The sequence below is a fragment of the Sardina pilchardus genome, chromosome 5 (assembly GCF_963854185.1).
Source record: "Sardina pilchardus chromosome 5, fSarPil1.1, whole genome shotgun sequence".
In the NCBI taxonomy this organism is placed as follows: Eukaryota; Metazoa; Chordata; class Actinopteri; order Clupeiformes; family Clupeidae; genus Sardina; species Sardina pilchardus.
Genome location: NC_084998.1, coordinates 7,019,713 through 7,043,706, shown reverse-complemented (window position 1 = coordinate 7,043,706; position 23,994 = coordinate 7,019,713). Strand labels below are relative to the sequence as shown.

At 42.2% G+C, this 23,994-nt stretch overlaps 3 protein-coding genes and 1 long non-coding RNA gene across 5 annotated transcripts in view; 2 read left to right on the top strand and 2 right to left on the bottom strand.

The window, feature by feature from the left end:
• The window catches only part of aspa (aspartoacylase), a 6,884-nt gene extending 6,248 nt beyond the window's left edge, over positions 1–636 (bottom strand). The window contains exon 1 of the mRNA XM_062536195.1: positions 288–636. Within this exon, the coding sequence (XP_062392179.1) occupies positions 288–529 (242 nt within the window). The 5' untranslated portion in view covers positions 530–636. The remainder of the gene's footprint in view (positions 1–287) is intronic.
• Positions 637–811: 175 nt separating this feature from the next.
• Positions 812–4,894, bottom strand: LOC134080007 (uncharacterized). Its single transcript, XR_009939151.1, has 4 exons — positions 4,629–4,894; positions 4,016–4,110; positions 3,779–3,845; positions 812–3,222 (listed from the first exon to the last, which is right to left on the bottom strand). It is a non-coding gene; the product is annotated as an uncharacterized LOC134080007 (long non-coding RNA).
• Positions 4,895–6,460: 1,566 nt separating this feature from the next.
• Positions 6,461–9,934, top strand: c5h11orf54 (chromosome 5 C11orf54 homolog). The gene is made up of 9 exons (XM_062536194.1): positions 6,461–6,518; positions 6,615–6,684; positions 7,073–7,171; positions 7,434–7,507; positions 7,591–7,692; positions 8,146–8,322; positions 8,697–8,846; positions 9,122–9,238; positions 9,496–9,934. The coding sequence occupies exons 2-9, from the start codon at positions 6,624–6,626 to the stop codon at positions 9,667–9,669; spliced, it is 954 nt and encodes a 317-aa protein (XP_062392178.1). The 5' UTR covers positions 6,461–6,518; positions 6,615–6,623; the 3' UTR covers positions 9,670–9,934.
• A 522-nt stretch (positions 9,935–10,456) lies between these two features.
• Positions 10,457–14,786, top strand: LOC134080002 (spermatogenesis-associated protein 22). Of its 2 annotated transcripts, none has more exons than XM_062536192.1 (8): positions 10,457–10,700; positions 11,187–11,256; positions 11,466–11,597; positions 11,767–11,965; positions 12,621–13,149; positions 13,229–13,355; positions 13,524–13,621; positions 14,281–14,786. In XM_062536192.1, the coding sequence occupies exons 2-8, from the start codon at positions 11,220–11,222 to the stop codon at positions 14,470–14,472; spliced, it is 1,314 nt and encodes a 437-aa protein (XP_062392176.1). In that variant the 5' UTR covers positions 10,457–10,700; positions 11,187–11,219; the 3' UTR covers positions 14,473–14,786. The 2 variants fall into 2 exon arrangements, with proteins under 2 accessions (XP_062392176.1, XP_062392177.1); XM_062536193.1 differs by having other exon boundaries at positions 10,459–10,700; positions 13,232–13,355.
• The last annotated feature ends 9,208 nt before the right edge of the window (positions 14,787–23,994 follow it).

Genomic DNA, 23,994 nt, shown 5'->3' with positions numbered 1-23,994 from the left:
ATCACCATCAAGTTATCGCTATACGTTTTCGCACTGTAGGCTACAGAGAGCGCACGAGAAAGTCCTACTACAAGCGTAACCCTGAGGAAAAAAACCATTTGAGACGCGTAATTCATTATAATTCCAGTCAAAACACATTTGACAGGTTGTAAACACACACGCCATATCAACAACACACATTGAAACACCCATAATGGATACAGTTTTGCGTTCATTAATAGCGTAGCCTACTGGACTAAGTTAAAACATTTAGTTGCGGATAGAGTATTATATCCACATTTCTTTACCTGAGGTTTTCTGGTGTGAATGCTCTGTTCAAATCGGTGTCGACATATCTAGTGCACTTCTCGACAGCCCTGGGGTTTGTAATGAAAGGTTTCGTCATCACTCCGCTTCTTTGAATCTCCGCTCCATTCTTTAACCACATATTTACAAGCATAATGCCTGACATCTCGTTTCCATGCGTCCCCCCAAAAATAGCCACTCTTCTGGCTTCGTTAAAACAACAGACACCACGACGCGAAGTCATTGCGCTCACTCCTAGAGTGTTTTTTAGTATGGAGCAGCTAAGACAAGCCTACAGGACAAAGTTATCGTTACTGTCAGCACTGGCACTGCTTTTGTTCGGTGCGCGGTGGTCAGTAGGCTATTACATAACTACGCCGTTTGAAAGTCCGCGTTCAGTCACCGTGCAAAACTCCGTGTTGTACATTAGTCAAAGGGGTTGGGTTTCAAGATCCTCCCTCTGGAGCCTTACATGTAATAGCATGAAACAGAAGCCTGTGGTTATGCTAAGCGTTTTTATTAAAAGACCAAATCATAAACACTGACTAAAGACATGCCTAAGTCATAAGAATAGCTCACTAAAATACATTGTGAGCATTCTGCAAGCGCCAGGTCTTTCAGCAGACGAGCTTGGTCAAGGAAAGGCTCTAATAGGATAAGAAGGTGTTAATGGTAAACACATTAAGGCCAATACAGGTGCACGCAAACATTTACTGACCATAAGGAGCATATAGCCTCTGCACAATTAAGGGCGACAATGTTTCAAGTCTGAATGTCATGGATTTTATTTCAACAAATGCATCCACCAGGAAGCACATTCAAGGTATTTAATACATAGACACTTTCAAAAGTACAAAACTAATATAATATGAATGAAAATAAAAAAAAACTTCTCCAATATTTAGGACGCATGTGTACACTCGGTGTCCAACAGTCACTGACTGTCAACTTCAAAAGAAGCAAAGTAGTATATTAATGATGGCTATATTCATGACAGAAAATAAAAGACTCTCAAGACATAGTCACTCTCTCTTTCATGGTGTCATGAAAAAAGATAGCTAGATTGTCATCATTACTTAATACATAATACATAATTTCTTTTTAACTTCATCATTATGTCATAATTTCTTTTTATACATGGCCTTTGTTTTTGTTTTGACAATATGGTAATGATCAGAAGGCTACTCCATTATTGTCTTAGTGTTACTATCCTAGCTTTTCTTCACAACTTCTCTGGATATGCTGCTTTTTCACAGTCATAAAGTTTTGTTTTTTTTTCTTTGCATTTTCTCACTTTCAAAAATAGTGTGTGTGTGTGTGTGGGGGGGGGGGGTGTTGTGCTCAAGCCCTGACTAAACTGTTGCAGCTGTATCTCCAAGTGTCACCTCCGCTGATATATCATCACTTTTTTTTTTCTTCTTCTGAAAGGCGCAGATTCGCTTTAGGGTCTAAGTCCACAACCTGACACGTGTCGGAGCTTGTGATCATCTCCATAGCAACAGAGTCCAACAATGTAACTTCTTTCTCTTCTTTAAATCTTGAGCTTGGTCCTTTGTTTCCCACTCATCTAGTTCTTGTGAACATTGAGAACTGTTATCTTTGGACCCTGTAGCTCCTGAGCTACATAGGTTTTTCACCTCTGCCCTTTCTTTTTCTTTTTTTGTTTTGTAGAGCACTTCAGACAGATTCGGTATCAGTTGTAGAACAAATGTTGCTCTGAGATGTGTCTTTTCATCCTTCTTCCTTTTTCCTCGACTGTCTAGACCATCTCTTGGCTTTAACACTCTGCACAAGAGGAACTTGTGCTTGGTGTGTTTTGGCCTCCGTCGGTTGTCTTCGGTCATCTGAGACAAATGTAGTTCCACTTTCCAAGAGACGCTACGTTTTCTTTTTATTATTTTGTCTCTTGGTTGGTCACACTGCCCCTCGGGCTGGTAATAAATCCGTTCTTGACTGTCCTGTTGAACAGGATCTTCTAGATCGCATGGATTTTCTTTGTATTTGTGTTTTTAAATTATTTTTCTTTGACAATATTGAAATGTCCATTTCAGGCATAAGGCTGATAATTGTATCCTGTTTTTTTTTTGCTTGACATACTGAACAAGAACCCCTATAAGAAGTTAAAGACTGGATTTCACACTCTTGAAATGATGCCACATCCCTATCCACAGTCAGCTGAATGCACGTTTTCATTGGATGCTCAGAAGTGCTTGTGCATGTTTCTGTCTCAGTCCGGCCTAACAGTCTGTGGCATTTAGATGTAATCTCAGTGTTATTCCACTGTAATACCATCTCCCCTGTGTCTGATAGGTCTTGACATAGAAGCCGTTTCTTTTTCTAAGGCTGTGCCTCTACACCAAGTGTAAAGCTGGGAATGGTGCCCCGGAGAGGAATTGTTTTCCATTTCTCCGTTGTCTCCAACATTTGGACCTTCACTCAGTAGTACAATACACTGCACAGGAGGGGGGCATGAAGAATCCTTAGACAGACTCCATTGGACGTCTGAAACAGGATCCGGACTTTCTTCTGTTTTGGACAGTTCTTGTGCTCGCAGGGAATTTTCTGTCATCTGAGACGCAATTTCGTCACTTTCCTCCAAACCTCCATTCAACCCAGATTTTTCAGGGTTTTCCAACATGGTGTTAATCTATCAACTTCAGTCTGCCTTTTACCTGTTCCCTTTTTTTTCCAGACCTTAAATGATGAAGCATTATGGAATTATTGTCTTCAGGCGACCCAATTTTTCATAGTCAATGTCCGTTTGCTCAGGAATTCTTATTTCCTGCTAGATCTTTTGTGTCCGTAAACATCCAAGACATCTTTGGTATTAGGAGGTTTCTTTTTTGTGTTCTTGACTTTTGATGGACCTTTCTTGGTATTTGTTCCCCACTCTTGTCTTCTTCTTTTGTGAAAGTTCTGAATAAACAAAGCTCCATCCTGCAAGGGAACAAATGTCTTTAAACAACACTGGAATACTCTGACAGCAGGTGTCAATGTATCCTCAGAACCTTACCAAACATTTTTTTTCATGCTTTTTAAAAACCTATTATGCAATCTTATGTTAATGTGACAGAGTGTGATATTCATGACCATCATTCATGATCACCTTGTCTTGTCTATATGACATGTCTTGTCTTCCCCTCAATGAGTGGAGTCTATTCATTGCAATAGTTGCATTGTATCATACTCCCTAAATGCATGACACTGCTGCTCTTAGAAAAAAAAGTAATAGTAAATAGCTATATTGAAATACAATCAAACAGTCTCCTTACATGGAACACTCTCCCCTTTTCCAGACAAAACTTAAACTTCAAGAAAAACTTTGCCATTGAGCTGCAACAAATGAGTATCGGTGTTTGTGAGACAGGAGAACCATTAGCTTTGAGGGCCATCATCATACAATATCTATAGCTAAACTACAGGAAAGACATTAGTTCATTAGTTTGGGGGTTCATGTTCATGAAGGAAACATGTGAATCCCCACAGTACATACCACTATCCTGATATCGTCTTGATCATCTTGGTCTTGATGATCTTCAGTCTCTTCTTCTGAAGATAAACTAGAAAGGAACACAACTTCTTTACTCTTTACACAATACTGCAGAGTTGCATTCCAAATGTTTTGACAAACTTCTGAGGGATCTCTGTGCCCAGTTTTCAACATTCAATTCACATATTAGTCTCACACAAATCTGAATGAGGTGCAAAAGGAATGAGATGCAGAACTTACTCTGAAACTGTAATGGGTAATAATTCTGGTTTCTTTTGTTTGTCTGTTGAAGACAAAGTTTTCATGCACTGGAAGAATCCGCCTATTGAAGAGTTCTTTAAAAAGGGAAATGTAAACAAGAGTAACAAATCAAATCAGTCACCCAATCACGATCATGATTTTGAGAACATGGTATTTAAATTGAAACATTAAATCTTTTCCAATATCTACAATGAAAATATATAATTAATATAATAATAAATATGCTGTTTGGGGAAACTAAATGATGAATTTATCAAATGGAACTGTTTTTATAACTGACCATAAAATTCATGGATGGTGTGCGACTGAAGTCTGATTCGGGGTTTCAAATGTAAAGGGTGTCCCAAAGTACTAATGACTTCTACGGGTTGAACAATTTGAACAAATGGATCTCTCATGTGAATGAACTCAACTTGCATATGGATAATAAATAAAATATCTTTTTGTGGTTTATCATGGTGTTAGATTATATGTTATATGCCAACAAATATGCTGCACTTCTCAGGGTGAAGGGGGTGAATAAGACAAAAATCTACACACATACAGTGTGTCACAATAAAAATGTTGCCAGTCTATTTTATAATGTACTTACCACTACTGTCTGCCGCTGGTGCAATGTCAGGAAAGCTCTTCCGTAATACTTCTCAAGGAACGGAAATTTTAGGTCTTTCTTTTTTGATTCTCGAAGTGGTCTGCTACGTGGCCTTCTATGTGGCCTCTTATCTCTGCAACTGCTAGGATGCTGTCTGATGATGTGCTGGCTGTCTGTCTCACTTTGAGGCTCAAAGGAGCCGTTTGTTTCTTCGCTTTCGGTGTCAGCAATATCCTCACTTAAACCGAAGGTGGAGGACAGTGATATTTCCCGATTTCTCCTCACCTTCCTCAGTGGTGGCTCAGGAGTATCTGCCTGTGTTAGAAAGATGCTGTTGCCGGAATCACTGGGAAAAAGGGAATACGAGAAGGCATAATTAACACATATTCTGAAAAACGTATCTAGGTTCACTGAATTCAACATGGAATTTTTTAACCATACATTGTTGCGGAACAGAATCTTCTGCTAGAATGTTCAAAATTCTAGCAGAATTTAGAGGTAAACCCAGCCCGATCTGCCAGCGACTGGATTTCACACGGCAGCTCAGGCTGGAAACCTGCACATCTATCTCTCCTGCTTCATTTCCACCCTTGCTGGAACCAATCACAAACTGGTTTATCCACCAGGCACTCCCAGATAGTTGATCTGATTGTCTGAAGGACTATCCAAACGTATAGAGTAATTTTAACTATGCCCATTGATTACTTGTGCAGTAGAAATACAGCGCAGACTCCCCAGACTAATGTTAATCTCAAAAGATTGAGCTTGGTCTGGTGATAGCCAAGCTATGCTCTATCACAATCCTGGAGTTGAGGACTGTGTAGTGACTGTCCTTATCCTAGCAGATGTGCATGTCATGTGTAGATGTGCAGATGTGTAGATATATTTGTGTCTACCATGGGACTATAATGGACGAATGAACAATTTTGCAAACTCCAGCATGTTTACATTACATATTTTATACTGATGTTCATGAACGTGCAACTCCTATCAAATAAACTAAACTAGAAAAGCACTCAGAAAGCGCAGACCTCCGCCTGTATTGTTCTTCCAAGGTTGTCGTACCTAGAACCTAAACTAGATCGCTACCACTCCCAAAATGTAATAGTTTCTTCCTTGGGTCATTTCTGACCTTCCCTGAAAATTTCAACGAAATCCATCCATTACTTTTTGAGTTAGGCTATCTGGCTAACAAACAGACAGACACACGGACAGACAAACAAAGAGCAGACAAACAAACCAACCCCGATGAAAACATAACCTCCTTGGCGGAGGTAACTAACTTAACCAGGCTTAGTTATCACTGGTTTTAAACTCACAACAATAGCGTACCTGTCTGACGAAACCACATCTTTTTCATTGGGGATCCCATATCTCCCCTCTCCATGTCCATAGTTCAAGATGATGTCTGATTCATGCAGTTCACCAGGCCTACTGTTATCCAAGGCCATTTTAATTGTAAACTGCAACCAGAACCCACTTTTGTCTATTCTTATACAATGCCAGTTCGGCAAGACGTTAACGTTAGATGTTATGTTTGTTTGTGATCTGCTGCAACTTTCTAGTCAAGTACGCCTAGAATACAGTTCAGATACCGCACGTACATGCAAGCAAACGAATCCGATTGTAAAATAAACCCTTTCCCTGCTAATTTTGAGTGTGGTTGAGTCATGTAAATCTTTGATTTAAACGCCACTACCTAATCACAACAACACAGATAGAACGCATGCAGTGGTGGCACACAAATACGCATGCTCGGGAAGCGGAGGAAATGGTGAGTGTTACGTCTACTATTGTCTGCGGAAACAGAGCTCAGTATTAGTAGTTCCTACATGATTTTTTCTGGATCACTGAGCCTGTTGGTCATTACATAGGAAGAAGTCTGGTCTGGTCAGTGTTTTATCATGTGATCAGCATCCTGTGCAAGGTACATATAAACGCGCCTGCCCAGTCATTTTCTATTTTGCGTTTTGCCTGATTCTTTAGGCTACCATCATGACGAGCAAGACCGAGAAGTTTCAGCTACACGTTCCCAGTCTGGAAGAGTTACGTGAAGGTAGTAGTATTTCTCTGCATAAGGTTGCAGAAGACTGTTTCTTCTTCCAAGCAAAACAGGCTTTACACGTAGCCTACTTCTAGGTTGAGGCTAGGCATGACACCTGTAAGTGGTGCTCTTTTGGAGACTGAAAATCTTAATCGTATAATCGTGTGTCTGATTGCGTTTGATGGAAATGTGTTAAGTTCAATTGAGTTGCATCATTGCTGTTTCTTTTCCACTGGGGCAAAAGTCCACTCATGCAAGTAGCAGAAATGTACGGCCATGTTGGACTATGAAATGACGAATTAAGTGAAGATATTGCGCTTAATACTGTGTAGCCTATTTGATAAAAGATGTGATTGTTTAAAATATATGTTTCACTTTCTCTAACTGCTGTATTCTTCAGTGTTGGAGAATGGTCTGAAGCAAAATTTTGCTGATGCAAAAGTTTCTGTCACCGACTGCCCAGACCTTACCCAGGCACCATTCACATTTCCTGTGAAAGGTAAGAAATAAGATATTTGGCATTTGCCAAATTGCAACCCATATCGCAGAGCTGGAAATGTCTGGCCTCAAAGAGTGTCATATAATGTGACATTATTTGTATATTTATTTTTAATTCAGGCTACAGCAGGGGCTTTTCTTAGATCATTCTGTGCTATAACACCTTAACAAGGTGTAATGCACTAAAACCGTGCAGTACAGAGGTGTGTGTGCGCGAGGGGAATAAGCATCCATCTTTTAAGCATTCCTTCCCCTTTCCACAGGTTTGTGTGGTAAACCAAGGATTACAGATGTCGGAGGTGTGCCTTATCTTATTCCATTGGTTAAACCGGATAAGGTAAATGAATACCCTGTTATTAAGCGTTTCAACTAAATACAACTGCAAAACAATGTGTGTGATCTTTCATTCTGTGTTTGAAGATCTATAACATGAACACAGTGTCTAAAGAGGTGGAGCTGCCTGGTGCTTTCATCCTGGGAGCTGGCGCTGTCTCCTCAAAAACAGCTGGGATGAATGCTGAGGTCAGTTAATGTTGGACAATTATATCACATTCAGGATGGCTTTCTTCTTGAGGGGAGTAGTTATAATTTTCTTATAGCTGGTGCAGTTACACTTGAATTAATTCAAGGTGTTATGTTCTGTATGGTAAAATGTAATTGTTCAGTTTGATGGGCTATTCAGTCTTCACTTCAATGAAGACCCCATGAATGTAATACATTGATCAATTACATTTATTTACTTATAGTCTGTCCTGGTTCTTTGTTGCTTTGACAACGCCAAATTCATGTACTGTATGCCAGCCAAGCAACTTTATTAGTTTGAGAGACTGTCTAGATAGGCCTACATTGCTTAAGAATACAAGCCTGTGTGATGTTGTAATCTGATCTGGTGAGATCTTGCATTCCTGCACAGAAGTATCTGCGAGGTCTTTGAGCTGCATTATTAAATCACTGCGGTATGTGCCTGCTCTCTAGCTAATGCCCCTGGTGCTAACTGAATCTGAAGGGAAGCCTGCTGTCAATGCCAGCTACTTTTCCTCCATCAACCCAGTGGATGGCAAGTGTTTACAGGAAAAGTACAGCGACAAGTTCCATGATTGTGACTTTGGACTTCTGGCTAATCTGTATGCATGTGAGGGAAACCCTGGGAAGGTGAGAAAAGGTCTTGCAATGATAAAATAGCCATTTTAGAATTTCTATGTAAACTTTATTCAGAACAGGCCCTTTCACTGACTTCATACTAGTTGTTGGAAGACTAAAGGGACGGGTTTGTGTAACTGTAATTGTGAAATATTGTTTAAATCATCCATTGAGTGTTTTGAAAAGCACTATATAAATTAAATGTATTATTATTATTAGTATCATGTGTCCAGATGTGTAAAATGTTCTAAAAGTTTATTCATCACATAATATGTCAGTATGTCAGTATGTCAGTATGTCAGTATGCCTGTTCAATTCTATAGCATAGCCTGTAGTTTTTCAACAGGGAGAGTCCTGTTGATGTGGTGGGTGTTTTTTGACCATAGGTCTTAGAGGTGAAAGCCAGCAAGAGGACCGGACAGGACAGTCTTGTGACGTGCATGAGAAAAACAATGGAAGAGCGCTATCCTGATAAAAGCTTGGCCCTGGGTGGAACCTTCATCATCCAGAAAGGGAAAGCCAAGATCCATATCATGGTGAAATTATGCTCATAAACATTTTTCATACAATAAAGTTGAATTAAGATTAATTTGTTGACACAATATGGATATTACTAAAAGGGTATGCTACAAGACTGTGACGAGTGATATTCACGGTTTAGTTGCAGGCATATTAAATGCAAACATCAGGATGACTCAACATGTTTCCCCAACAAAAATACACATACCAATTAATAGGAAAAGTCTATGTATTTATAGATCATTAACAAACTTTTCCTGTGAACTGTGACCCCCAACCCTCACACACGCAGCCACGGGAGTTCTCGGCGTGTCCTTTGCAAACTGAAGAAGATGTGAACAGCTGGCTAAAGCACTTTGAGGTCAGCGCTCCACTGATCTGCCAGTCAGTGATGGTGTCCAGGGACCCAGTGAGTACAGACACAATCTAATGCCTTTGATTTACCATGCAGATGCCTCTCTTAACAGAAGATTAACTAGCCAAAACATTCACTTCACGCTTGAGTTATGTATGTAGATGCATGAGGTAGAAAGAACAACTCTATGGGGGGGAAAAAACACCAGGGAACTTTCAGGGAAAGCACAATCTTAAAGGGCTTAAAAGGATTGTCAAAGATTCTGTGATTTACATGTCCTCTCCTTGTTTTCCATTTTCCTCCATTGTAAGGGTTTGGACCTTCGTGTGGAGCACACACACGGCTTTAGTCACCACGGAGAGGGTGGACATTATTACATCGACACCACCCCAGATATCGTGGAATATCAGGGGTACTTCCTGCCTGCAGAGTACGTCTACCGCATTGACAGGCCCCTGGAAACTCACAAGATTGGCAGAGATTGAACATGAGATGTTTTGCCGTCTTTGGTCTTCTGATTTTCATCAGTTGAACTTCAACTGTTATAACTTTCACCTTGGTATAGATGAGTGTTGTTTATACCTTTTGGAGTTGAAAAATAAATAAATGATGAATTGACAAGTCAATAGCAAACTGGGTATGAAATGAACAACTGATAAAGAAGTTTTTCAGCACTTTAAAAAAATACTTTTGTATGATTCGATTATCTTTGATGAAGAAGGTAATTTCAAATAAAACAAACAACCTTGACCTCTGACATTTTTGTTTTTAATCAACTCTATAACAATTTTGTATTCTAATCCATTTAGTCACTCAAATATGTACTCCAATACTGGACTAACAATAACTTACAAGCTCTGTCCACTCCTGTGCATTGTCCTGGATGAATGACCAGAATGTCAATGCATAAGAAGAAAGTGTGTCTGTCTCATTCCTGCCTGAAAATGTGTAAAACAACTTCTAACATGAATGTCTGTTCTGTTTTGATGTTGTAGTTCAAAGTTTGAGTGTTTGAACTTCAAACAACTGACAACCAAATACTCAAAAGAGATGTCTAAAAAAACAGAATGCTATAGGGTCAACTCACAAGAAATTCTGTCCAAAAAAGGCATACTACACTGCACATTATTTCGTTTTTGATGTACAGTCACATAGTGTCACTGTTCTCCAAACCATTCACCTATCCTGAAATTAGATGTCAGGAGATTTGCAAAGGGTAGCACTAAGTTTGGAAGCAACCCCTCAGTTTTCAGTAGGTTGGCCCTGTAGGCCTACAATAATTTTACGCAGAATTTTGTGTGGATGGAAAGTCATTTCTGTCGATACAAGTAGTTTGCCTGTCGCGATTTATGGCAGCCTATGGTACAACCTTAAAAGAAACCATAGCGTTCTGCACGTGATTACAATAGTGTCACTCATTAGAATCTTTGCTCTGTATGGTCTCGTGCATGGCTTTGGAAAGGTGCATTTGAAGTTAGCTTTGTTGCGCTCCTCTTCCTCTTCAGATGTTCCCGAGGTAATGTCAAGTATTTGCTATCCCAGGATTTGTTATATATACCAATTCCCAAAACATGTCAATGCCTTCAATTTTTGGCCTCCCAATTGAAGGCCTTGACACGTTTTGGGATTTAATTTTAGATCAGCTTTTTTGTTGGCTAGCTAACTTAAAACCTAGCTAACAAGAGAGAACATAGTTTGACCAAACTACCCATGAACTTGTACAAAGCCTGGAGTTATGTCGTGGTTGCAACTATGTCTGATTAATGAGTTGTAATGTATAACGACATATCTTTTTAAAATGTCATTATGTTGCTTTTCAAGTTGGCTATCCTAACTGCGAGTTAACCTAGAAGTTGGAAATAGATAACCCGGTTACCACCATCTAACAGTAAATTATTTGCGAAATTTATTAAAGCAGCATTTCTGCTGCTGACTATCAATATGGTAATGTTTGATACCAGTTTACTTGAATTGTAACTTTCAATATGTTGTCCTTTCTCAGCAAAACGGAAACATTGTTTACAACAGAGATACAATGAAAAGAACCGAGACACACCCCAGACCAACCGCAGGTGCTCTGTCATCTCACTTTAGTGGGCCTTTGAAACTGATACAGGCTAACATTAGTTATTGGTATTCAACTGTTGTGAGCCTAAATTATTAGTCATTCTTTTGTCCTACAAACGTGAAGTCATAATCTAGGCTCCTTATTCACCATGGATTTTGGACTAAGAAATATAGCCTAACCTACTGCTTTGATCTATGTTGTTCATTTCTGCAGGTTGCCTCTCAGTGCCTTTATTTAACCAGAGGAAACGCAGCAGATTGCCCCTGACATCAAATCCCTCAGAAAATGAACTCTGCTCTGAGATAGACTTTAATGATGACTTTGCTGATTCCTCCTTCCCGTCAGGTAGGCCTAGGCCTGTTTTTTATTTATTTTATTTTATTTTTACCAAAAAAGTTGTTGAACGTATTTGTTGACATAGAATATGATTTAACACAAACACTACAAATAAGTGCCCGTATTACTAAAATTGTCCACAAACTGACTACTACCTATTGCTTTCGATGTTTTCAAGGCAACGTGGCGTATACACCGAGACAGACGCAGAGTCAGAGCCAAAGGCCCCCACTGCCGGTTGCACCGAGAGGGCAGTGGAATCATCAACCAGTCACCCATCAGCCTCAGCAGCTCAGCAACCAACCTGTTCGGTACCCTGGACCACCTGTGACGGGATACGCACCTGTTCCTCACCCTCGCACACCTGCCAACACCTGGTATAACAGCAGTTTAACCAAAGATCATTAAGGGCGGAGTAAGATACTTCATGAGAAGCCACTTCCTGGAACCCGAATCGCAAGAGGGAGGGGGGGCAAAATCCCCCTTTATACAGAGCTGTTCCATTGAAGTCTATGGGCATGACACACCCGTTTATGCAGAGGAAGTGACCCCCGTTTTGCGCCCATAGACATGAACTACGACGAAGTATCTTGCTCCGCCTTAAGGATCTTTGGTTTAACTTGCTTCACTGTCACTGTCACATGTCACTGACTGCTAATTGGTCGACTGGAGTTTGATTCTCACTGCTGCGAGTCCATGTTGCTTTGGATAAAAGCATCTGCTAAATATTTGTCAACTTTAATTTTAACTTCTAACTATGAACTATAAAGTGGCAAGAGACAAGACAAGAGTTACAATTACTTCTGCTATTACATACTACTATATCTATCTAATATTTTACTTTGTTAACTTAAGATTTGTTGTCTGTAAATATTTACAAAGTTTCATGAGTAAGGAGTTTAAAGTGTTACATAGTTGAAGTTAATAGTTTGCCAGAGAAAGAGGCAGGGTCAGCACTGACCCTCCCCCTGTGCGGTGCTCTGTCCAATGTGAGAAATCTCTACCTGATTGACCCAATCACTTTCCACGCAGGTCTCAGCACAGTGCTCCAAGCAGGCAGGACACTGTGATGCCCACTAACCAAGGACAGAGTGGCTCTTCCTACGGCCGAGGAATTGTGCACCACAGCCGAGGAAACATGCAGTTCAAACCTAAACCTCCTAACCACCAGCCGCACAGTGCACTTGGCCGGCAGGAGACTTTTGTGCCCACTAACCAAAGACAGACTGGCGCTGCCTATGGCCAAGGAAATGTGCCCCACAGCCAAGGTAGCATGCAGTCCAAACCCAAACCTCTGAACCACCAGCAGCTGACAGTGCAGCAGTCTCTCAGCAGACAGAGCCATGGCTCTGGGGGTGTAAGGCAGGGTGGGGTCCCATTCAGTGGCCCACGTTTCCCCCCTGCTACACCTGAACCTCAGAAGCAAACCCCACAGTGGAAGTTCAAGTTATTACCCCAGGGTGGACCGACAAAAAAAGTCAACATAGGCTTTAATGCCACACAGTCAACCCAGTCAACCCAGTCACAGCAAGGACAAATGTGTCCAAAGTCACAGCAGCAGGTACACACAGATATTTCCTATTGCACAATATGTAATATGTGTTCACTTGTGTTATATGTGTGTAACTTAACATTTGGAGAAGTCTCCAGTATTGCAGGTGAAATCCGTGAGCGAGAAGTCTCTCCGCATACTGACTGTTGTCATCGAGGGCATGAGACACTGGAGTCAATTCAAGAACAAAGCTCCAATGTTATTTGAGCTTTTTGGTAAGAATAGACCTCTGAATCTTTCACCATCTTTTCTAAAAGCTATTGATTCATTTTCTAGATCTCTCTAGAAGTTTCTGCAAAAGACAATCAACACACTTTTCTTCAGACAATCAACACACTGACTCTTTTTTTGCATTGGTTTCATTTTCTCTCCTCTATTCTCAGCAACTCTGGACTCAGCAGTCACAGACGGGAAGTACAGTGCCAAGCATTTTCTCGTGCGGACAGGGAGAGATGTTGTGTCGTGTGTTTATTTTGAACATGTGAGTCCCTGAATGCACCACAGTCATGTACCTATTTTTCACTTACTGAGCACTTTTGGTCACATTTCTCCTTGCAAACTTTTTAATGCTGCATTTATCTTTACCTCCGCCAAGGAGGTTATGTTTTCATCGGGGACCGGCGTTTGTCTGTCTGTCTGTTTGTTTGTTTGTTTGTTTGTTTGTTTGTTAGCAAGATAACTCAAAAAGTACTGCATGGATTTCGATGAGATTTTCAGGAAGGTCGGACATGGAAGAAACGATTACATTTTGGGAGTGATTTGTAATTCGTCGGGATTCCGTCGGCGTTTATGTATTTAGCTTAGTGGTGTAATGGCATAGTATGGCCACGTGGTGGCGATCTGAATAGTTTAGGTCAAATGTATGACAAACTAGAAAGAACAATGCAGGCGGAGGTCTGCGCTCTCTGAGTGCTTTTCTAGTTTTCACTGTGATTGATGTATGTCTTTGACAAGCAGTTAGGAATTTCTATACAGTATGTTTGTATATCCTGCATGTAACTATTGGGGGGGGGGGGGGGGGGGGGGGGTAAGGCTTGTGTGTGTCTATGTAAACCCTAGCTTGATTTGTCCAGTCAGTGTGTGGCTGACCTATCAATGGCTACGTAACACTAATACGTGTCTCTTTTCCGCACACGCCAGGACCACGAACTTCCAAAGATTTTCAGAGGCTTGGTGCACCGTTGCATGGGAAATTATGACCGGCAGAGCGACACCTTCACCTGCGTGTCAGTCAGGCTGGCCTCCCGCTTTGAGCAGAAGAATTCCCAGGAGGCTATTAGGGCATCAGACGAGGAAATGAGGCAGGTGGGCCAGTCCCTAAGTGAAATATGAACCGTAGCATACAACACCGATTGACTGTGTAACACCATACACAGATGTGTGCCTATACAGAGACACAGAACGTGCACTTTGAGAGTCTTGAATTCTGGCTTTTCAGGGACCACTTAGTTTGTTCCTCACTTACACAATGTTCAGTGTGAAGCTCTATATTTATTTATTCCAGGAGAAATAAGGTTAACTTGTTTTGTTGCTGCTGCAAGAAGTTCCTTTCTTAAACCATGACATTTATTTATTAAACACTTGACATGACTGTAAAGAAGAACTTTTTATAGCTCCTCACAGGACTCAAGTTATTGTTGAATCAAAGTGTTCCATTAAATTTGGTTTCTGATATAATTTCTTGTAGTCTTACATTTTCTTAGCCTCGCGAGCCATCCACGTACTTCCGGCCAAGGATTGCCTCCACTACGAGTCTGGCCGTGCTCCTCTGTGGAGCATTCTGCTCGGTAGAATTTGTAACAGAACGCCCCCCCTCCAGAAAGCAGCCAATAAACGAAGAGACGGGTTTGGTGGGGGCGAAAGGGGGAGGGCGCTCGTGACGATGACGTTAAACGCCTGCGCTATGTTGTTATGAGTAACTATCGCCGATTGGGTGAGAGCTGTCCAATCAATTCAAACCAGAACTGGGCGTTACTTCCCGCTTCCTGCAAGCGCTTCAGAGCAAAGAAATTCCAGACCATAATACGAAATGAAATGGTAGTATTATGGGATGGTTAGGACCAGGCTAACATTTTCTACCCTTAAATCTCAAAAACAGCTAATGTCCTTGTAGATCACAATTTTCTTTGCAAGCTACAAGAAAAAAAGGAGATGTTTCAATTACGAAACATTTTATTACAAAGAAATTCCACCGAACAGCTAATATTGTTAACAGGTTAGTCCAAAGGTAAAACAAACACATTTATTTAGGAGGTAATATCGCAAAATATATCTTTCAAAAGGTACCATAGGATGAACAGTGAACACACATAATATTTACAACCAAACCATCACAATGTAAAGTTCAATTCCTCTACTCTACAAAAAATACAGTTCACCAGTGTTGAGACGAACAATATTTCCAACAAAAGGAATGACCTGGTCATTCTTAGTACCAAGGGTTATAATAGAAGTCAGTGTAGTACGTTTATCTTCTTTGAAGGGGTGGGTCTTCAATCATTTCAATATGGTTATGTGAGTTCTTACATTTGTAATTTAATTTAAAATAATTTCATGGATTTGGCTTTTTTTATGGCCATCTTTTGCTATGACCACAACTTAATGCACACACACACACAGTGGAGGAAATCATAGATCACCTTGTGCATCTACAAATTAATTTTAAAGCCAGAAACTCACAGGATGTTCTTGAAAGATGAGAAAAAAATCAAGTAGAGAGGGAGAATATGCCTAACCCAATGGACATCAGTCATCATATTTAGCCATGCTCAACACACTTCCCTTAATGTGTTAACTCTGCATTGATAACCATGGGCCAAATTTAATTAAGCTATTCCATGCAATTTCTAAGGCTTATTGAATTAACATGCCAGGAATTAATGAATTAAAAACATGTCATTATCTGTTATGTAATGGTTAAGTTGACTCACTGTACCTCTATAAGGTAATTAACAAATCCCATCATAATTAAACAGAAGTAGAACTCTGCCCACCTCAGTCCCACTCTTACTGCTCTCAAGGTCTTCCCTATTGTTGAGATCCCCCCCCCCCCCCCCCCCCCCCCCGCTGTCTTTGCATTTCTTCACTGGCACAACTTCATCCCATTTAGCTCAACAAGAAACAACATAAACACACTGACAATTTAAATACAACTACTAGGGGAAGAGAACCAGAAAGAACTTACAAATCACAGTTTCAGTAGAAGCAACCTGATAAAAGTATTGTTTCTTGTCTTGGTTATGGTTAAAAAAGGCACAAGTTGGTCAGAGAGAGATTTTCTGAAATGTGTCTTGGATGTTTGCTAACCACAAGTCGGTTTACTGTTATTGTTAACGCACGCTCTCTTTTCGTATTTGCCTTCCGTCTGATCAATTGTCATCCTGGATTAAAGAGTAACATAAGGAGTGGCCCGGAAAACACTGGAATGATTTGCAAAATGCACACTTTAAGACAGAGGATCGGGAGAATTGACAAGACATTAAATGCATTACACACGTCCTACTTGAACACTGTCCTCTGCACAATCTTTTATCGCTCGCTCTCTCTCTCGCATGACGCCACTTTTCTGTTAGGTGGGACTTCAGTACTGTCAGCACGGGGCAAACATGTATGACTGTACAGTACACTGGGATAGCCACATTTAAGAACGCACAGGATGAGAAATTAAATGCTTAATCGGTTTGTTAAATGGAAATTCAATAGTTATAGCACAAAGCCTCTGTCAGTGACAGTGGATCAGTACTGCACTGTGACTTCACACACAATACACACCCATAAACACGTCTTCATTCAAGACCTCTCCATGGTAGAGCCTAATATGCCATTCTGAGCCTCACTCTTTAACCTTTCACATCTTGAATCCAGTCTCTTGCCCAAACCGTCCTCAAGGGAATGACTGTCTGATCCACATCGTCTCCGTTTATAAAGAACTGTATCGCTTCTGTACACAATGTCCTATGAGTAGCATTGTCCTGCCCGAAAGTTGTGTGCTGTTGTCCCTGAAGATCTTGAAGAATGTTCTCCTCCTCTTCCTCTTGTTGTCATGCAGATGTGTGTGTTAAGGACACTCCCTGATAACAGAGACTACAGCATGTCCCGGAATGTTGTTGTTAAAAACATCTGTTCTGCCTCTTCATATAAAGAGTACTTTTTTTTTTGTTTTTGTTCTTGTCCGTTACCAATTATATTTAAAGGTCATATAGGTATGTCCAACAAACAGTTGCTTGGCAGTCCATCTCATTACAGAGTGTTATTAAGTCAAAAAGACAAATGGCAGAAGTGTACTTGCTGATGAGAATGACCAAAGTCATGGCCAAGTTTTGCTGACCCTTGGACGAGACATAGATTATTTAATAACAAAGGGCATTATGGTCAATAACAAATGTAGTTCTGCGGTTTTCACAGGAACAAATTAGCTTATTATGTATGAGGGAAGACGGTATGGAAACACACACACACACACGCACACACACACACACACACACACACACACAGAAAACAAAGCACGGAGGTCTCTCTTCGTCTGGGATGACATCATCCAGTGATAGAATAAGGGTGAGGAGAATCAGGCGGTCTCTCCCCAGCTGTGACCCAGGAGGAGCATGAGAGGGGGGAGAAGAAGGAGGAGGAGGAGGAGGAGGAGGACTGCTGTATTATAAAAGGGTGGGGAGGGGCGTTGGGGACAGCTGCTCTTTGGGAGCGTACTTGGCGAAGAGGGCAGGAAGAGGGTGAGCATGACCCCACTATGGCCAGCATGTATCCCCAGCCGATCTGGCACTCGCCGGCGTAGTAGATGTCAGAACTGCCGCAGAAGGACTTGACCAGGTTGGAGTGAGGCCAAAACGGGTACACCAGCACCCTGATGCCATGATGAACACTGTAAAACAGAAACAAGGAGGAAAAACAGAATTGTGTTAACACATATTTGGTCACCTTTTTCAAAGACATTGCAGCAGCTATAGAGTAAGTAAACAAAACATTAAACTGTTAACTGAGACGTGGCTGGAGAAAGTAAACACATTTACTGCAGTAAACGCCGTGATCAAGTGCTGAGATGTTCCAGTAGTTTATTTGTGTGTGTCTGTGTGTCATAGTATATGTCTGAATCCTTGGAGATGGGAGTTCCTGCTATTGTTCCTATTATACTGTAAACATGCACTTGCTTTAGTCTTTAGTACACAATACTAGAAATGTGGACAATGAAATCATGTCCTCTGGGGTGGTAGCTGTCTTCCAAAGCAGACGAATATACTGTAATATGGTTACTACCCACATATTTCAACACACTGCGATTTCACTAACTGCCCACTTGGTGGCAGTAGTGGCATGGTGCCACCATGTTCACCAGTTGGTTGATACTCAACACCTTGTGGCAGTACAGATACGCTAGAAAGTGATGGTCTGATGAGGACTATTTAAAGGTTTCCATGGCACTGTAAGAGCTGAATTTGCCCCATAATGCTAAGTGAGTAGTCTTTAAAGACCCATTAGTGCCAGTCATCCCAAACCCAAAACCACAGAGAGAGAGAGAAAGAGAGAGAGAGAGAGAGAGAGGGAGGGGGGGGGGCAGACAGAAATATGGAGATGGAGAGTGATCAACTTTCCCAGACAATATCATATCTTCACTGTCTGCTCTGCTACAGTGCACATCTCCAAAGCTCCCCTCAGTGTTCCATGTCCATTAAGAGGCTAACATTTCAGCCGATCAGACTGAGCTGTCTACATAGTGAAACAGAGAGAAAAAAAAGCTTTTCATAGAACCATACACAAAAGCGTTTACTGTAAATACTGTATGTAGTGTAGTTTAATTAATAAAATATTACAGCATGAACTTCCAATCTGCTTCGTCTTGTGTGTAGAAGCCACTCCGTTCTTTCCTATATGGTGAGACGCACTAACTGTGTTTCTTCCAATGCCTCTGGTAACTCTGGGTAATTAAGGTCTTAGGAGGGGAGAGGAGAGGCTTGCAGTCCGACAGGTCAGTGTTTATCAGGCGAGACTCTAGACTCTGCAAGTCTGCTTCTCTAATGATTCTTTAATGGCCTTTTCTATCAAACTATCATTTGCTTTGTGGAGGGAGCACAAAGACTCAGTCAGAGTCTCCCCATTTGTACGTGTGAGGAGAGGCGAAACAAATGCACTGCCACCCCTTAACCCAATCAACAAATAAAGAGAGTGGAAAAAAGTAACGAAGGGTTCCCAAACTGTTGGCCCAGTAATGAAAGTAATAGTTATCCGCCGACTCACAGTAGCTGTTTGATGACTTAACCTCAGGCCACTACTCCAGCTAGCACAGTGTTTGGGTCTGCATCAGATAAGCTCTGCTGCAAGGATTGATGCAGTCTCTGAGGTAATGACTGGAGTCGTAATACACTACTTATCAGAACTGCACACAAGCCTACAGTCAACTCTAATCTGGGCCAAACAGATCCCATTTGGACTCAAGATTCCTGAATCCCAATGGGCCTGAATGTAGTTCACTCTTCTACAATAGTTTAGGTAGAGCCCTTTGGGACTATGGCTTTAGTGTATGAAGATCATTACATTTTCAAGGTGTAATTTGGTATATCTTGGTATGTAGGCCAGGCAGAGGAGTCATTCCTGAGCTCAGATATGGCGTCTTTATGCTACGTGAGCGAGAGATGATGTGGTCTCTATAAGCACATCTTTTAAAGGAATGCTTTTTTATTCACCCCTGTATTAAAATATAATGACATTGCATAATTGCATTCAATCCATGTTTGTCAATGTTTGCAGCATTGCTATAAGGTGCCAATTTCATTGAAATGTAGTGACAAAAAATTGAATTATGGTTATAACCAGGATAAAAAGCATACAGTAGTTTGCATCAGAATCCTGCCTTTGTTGTCTATTTTCCAATTTTCAACAATATGAATAGTGACGAGTTTCTCAGAAAATATCCTTTTGACAAAAGGAATACCCTGCTCCGAGTGGAGAAACTTAAATACCAACGGCAATGTGTGGGAAATGCTAACAAATGAATAGCTGATGTGAGTCACTGAAGCTTCAGATGAGGTAATAACCCTCCAACCTGTCTTCCAGGCGCCGTGCATTATATTTGATAATCCCCCACTCATTCAAGGACAGAATATCAATTCCCCCCAGTCACAGTTAGTCACATGTGGCGTCGTGTGTTTCCGTCTGTGAGCCACGTCGTCACAGGGGTTGGGCACCTCCACTGCTGCCGCCACTCTCTCCTTTATTTTCTGCTCTGTTGTAGCAACAGCTTCCCATCAAATGTAAATAACAACCTCCTCCTGATATCAGGGCCTCGTTTTCTGAGCAAACAACATCAAACATTTGAAAGTCCACACGCAGTGTTTGTAGATAAGTTTAACGGCTTAAATGCCCCACTCACTCGACACAAATAATATAACGGAATTAAACACAACGGCTGTATTAAATCAGTGTCTGGCTGTCATGGGGGTGGAAGGCACTAATAGACCTAATAAACTATGGCATGGTGGAAGTGTGTGGTTAAAATGAAATCACTGGAAGTGTGCAAGAGCATTACAACAATAGCTGCAGGCTAGTTAAAGGTATTAAGAACCACACAGCACTTCATGCTTCACTCGACAGCACACAAAGGAGCTTTAATGCTGGAGGGTTGTAAGCAATCAAACTGCAGGGATGTAATGATACGGTTATATGCTACCCTTGTCCTCCTATATTATGCAAACTAGTGACTTTTCACGGACCTGAAATCACAGATAAATACGGAATTTTAACCAAAAGACTGTGTGGACTGTAGACAATCAGCCTGCACACACACACACACGCACACACACACACACACACACACACACACACACACACACACACACACACACACAGCAAAGCAAAGATAGAAGCCGTCTGGTTCTGCCGTGAAGAAAAACAAACCACCCCACACCACAAACAGAAAAACATTTCTCCTCCACTCGAACAGAAGCCACATGGGAGAAATGTCAACAGCGGCGCTCCCACTCCACCCACATCCCGGGAGCGCTCTTGCTAAATGCCGCATCTCTGCGGAGTGGAGTTCAACTCCCTGCATTGTTCAGTTGGGTCGTAAAAAATATGGTGATGGCTTCTGATCATCTGAACAAATGAGATGAGGAGTCCAGAAGAAACCATTTGTAGCCTATGGAATGACCCTCTCTCTCTCTTGCGCTCTCTCTGTGGGTGCGTCACAGTATATGTGTGTGCGTGTGTTTGTGTGTGTGTGTGTACGCGCGCGTGTTCAAGACTGACAGCAGAAAAAACTTGTGTGGAGAGAGACCAAACAAGGCTTGAAGAGGGAGAAGACGAAGAAGAAGAAGAAGAAGAAGAAGAAGGAATGACCCAAAAGAAACACTTGGGAGTTCAGGTCGTCACACACACACAGGCACAGACATACTCTCTCCACTGCCCCCCCCCCCCCCCCCCCCAACAAACACACACACAGAGGCATACTCAATACTCCCACTCTCCCCACTGTCTCTCCACCCCCCCCCCCCCCCAACACACACACACAGAGGCATACTCAATACTCACACTCTCCCCACTGTCTCTCCACTCCCCCCCCCCCCCCCCAACACACACACACACACAGAGGCATACTCAATACTCACGATCTCCCCTTGATGCGGCTGCTTCTGTCTTGCACGACAGTGTGCGCGTCAAGGGCGATTACAGCAAGTGTGGCAGCACTACGTCTCACACACATAACCACTGGACAGAAACCCAGTAGGCGCACAGCAGAGAACGCTTGAGCGTCTCTCATAAGGGCTTTAGAGAGAAACTATTACGCTTCTGGAGCGCTCCGCGAGCGTGAGGTGTGTGAGGTGTGTGATGAGGTGCTGTCCATGCGTGGCAGGGTGTTAAGGCGCTGCTGTGCTCTGCTGCCCACTGCACACACACACGACACACTCACACGACACACACACACACACACACACACGTACGTGACACTTACACACACATAACCGCACACACACATACACGACACACACACACACACAGGCACGTACAAGACACTTACACACACACACACACACACACATACACACACACACACACAGATACATGTATACCTACATGCACAGAAACACAAACACACATTCTGTAAACATTAATGAATTTTCATACTATTTATCTCCTGTTCAACACAGTGATAAATCACCATCTTCAATCATGTCCAAATCGTCCCAGTACTTCCCTGTCCTGTGTGCCCATGTTTCCCTATTGTATTATGAGGTCATTAGACAGCTGTACTGTCCAGTGGAAGTCGCACTCATCCATCCTCCGCTAATTTTACGGGGTCATCTTGAATCTGCTGCAGCTCTCTCCGCCCACCGTACGGCTTCATTAGAGCACATCCTGCCTCTCCGAGTCGGTGTCCCATTCATTAAACACAGCCAGACTTCTGCTCCTGATCAAACTCTATTACCCCCCACGCTGGTCCAAAGTAATTCGCTTAGCGCGCGGGGAAAGTTGCCCACTTGATTGAATTAGTGATTGATGGCGCCACGTACTGTAGGCCCCGCGTTCGGTCCAAGTCCGATCCTCGGGTCTGTCTGAGCCGGCACTGATGTGATTGGCCTCGCTCATCTTCATCTTCATCTTCATCTTCATCGCTCCATGCTTGCGGAGATCGGCTGCCGCCCACATCCCTCTCAGTGATTACTGTCACTCATAACGTTACTTAAACGGGCACCGCACAGGTAGTTGGCACACTTGCCCCTCAGTGTGACGCCATCGTCCCAGCCCTGCTTCAGTGCCAAATCTGGGTCTGTGTGGCATGTGGCCCCATGACTCACTTAAAACGCACTGATTCGCTTAACAGACACTTTTATCCAGAGAGACTTACAGTAGAGAATCTGGCACAGGTATTAGCACCGGCCACCAGCCAAATGCTGATGAAATACGGAAGCAGCTGCTAGATTTCAGACACAAGATAATGATTTACTTTCGAGCGGCTGGCGAATTTGACCGTTATTTGTCCAGTGGCTGGTAGATTTTTAAAAAGAAAAGTTAAATTCCACCCCTGGTACAGATATGCGTTTTCTTCAGAGGCCTATGTGTGTACCTTGGGAATCGAGCCTATGATCTTGGTGCTGCCACCAGTTCCTCTACTTCCTCTGAGCCACAGGAACACTTGCTGCTCCATCTCCCCGCTTCAGTTTAGAGCTCTTTGCACCTTGGTAATATGCTGTTGTGAGGACTCGAGTCATTACTAAGCAGGTGGAAATGGGCATGATGGAACCATCTTCGGTCATGAAATATACTGGAAAAATAATCTAGTTTTGTTTCTCTCTGAATCATCATTCATGTGTTTACATTACGCATGTGGTTTGTGTGTGTGTGTGTGGTGTGTGTGTGTGTGTGTGTGTGTGTGTGTGTGTGTGTGTGTGTGTGTGTGTGTGTGTGTGTGTGTGTGTGTGTGTGTGTGTGTGTGTGTGTGTGTGTGTGTGTGTGTTGTCTACTATTGATTGTATTCTTATGACACATTTGATGTGCCATGTGTACCAGTAAAGGCGGGATGCCAGGGAAGCGGTGGGCCACTGAGCGGCTGTGCGCGAGATAAGTGCCTTCTAGCAGAAACTCCCTGCTTAACCCTGCGTGTCCTCACATCAGTATGCAAGGCTCACAGAGACTAAGAGAAGAAAGAGAGAGAGAGAGAGAGAGAAGAAAGGGAGGGAGAGAGACAGATAGGGAGAAATAGAGAGAGAAAGAGAGCGAGGCAGAGGAAGAGAGAAAAAGGGAGATGGAGGTAGAGAGAAAGGAAGAGAAGAGAGGGAGGGAGAGAGAGGGAGAAAGAGTGGGAGAGGTAGAGAGAGAAAAAGAGGGAGAGTAGGGTAGGAGGTCCATTTA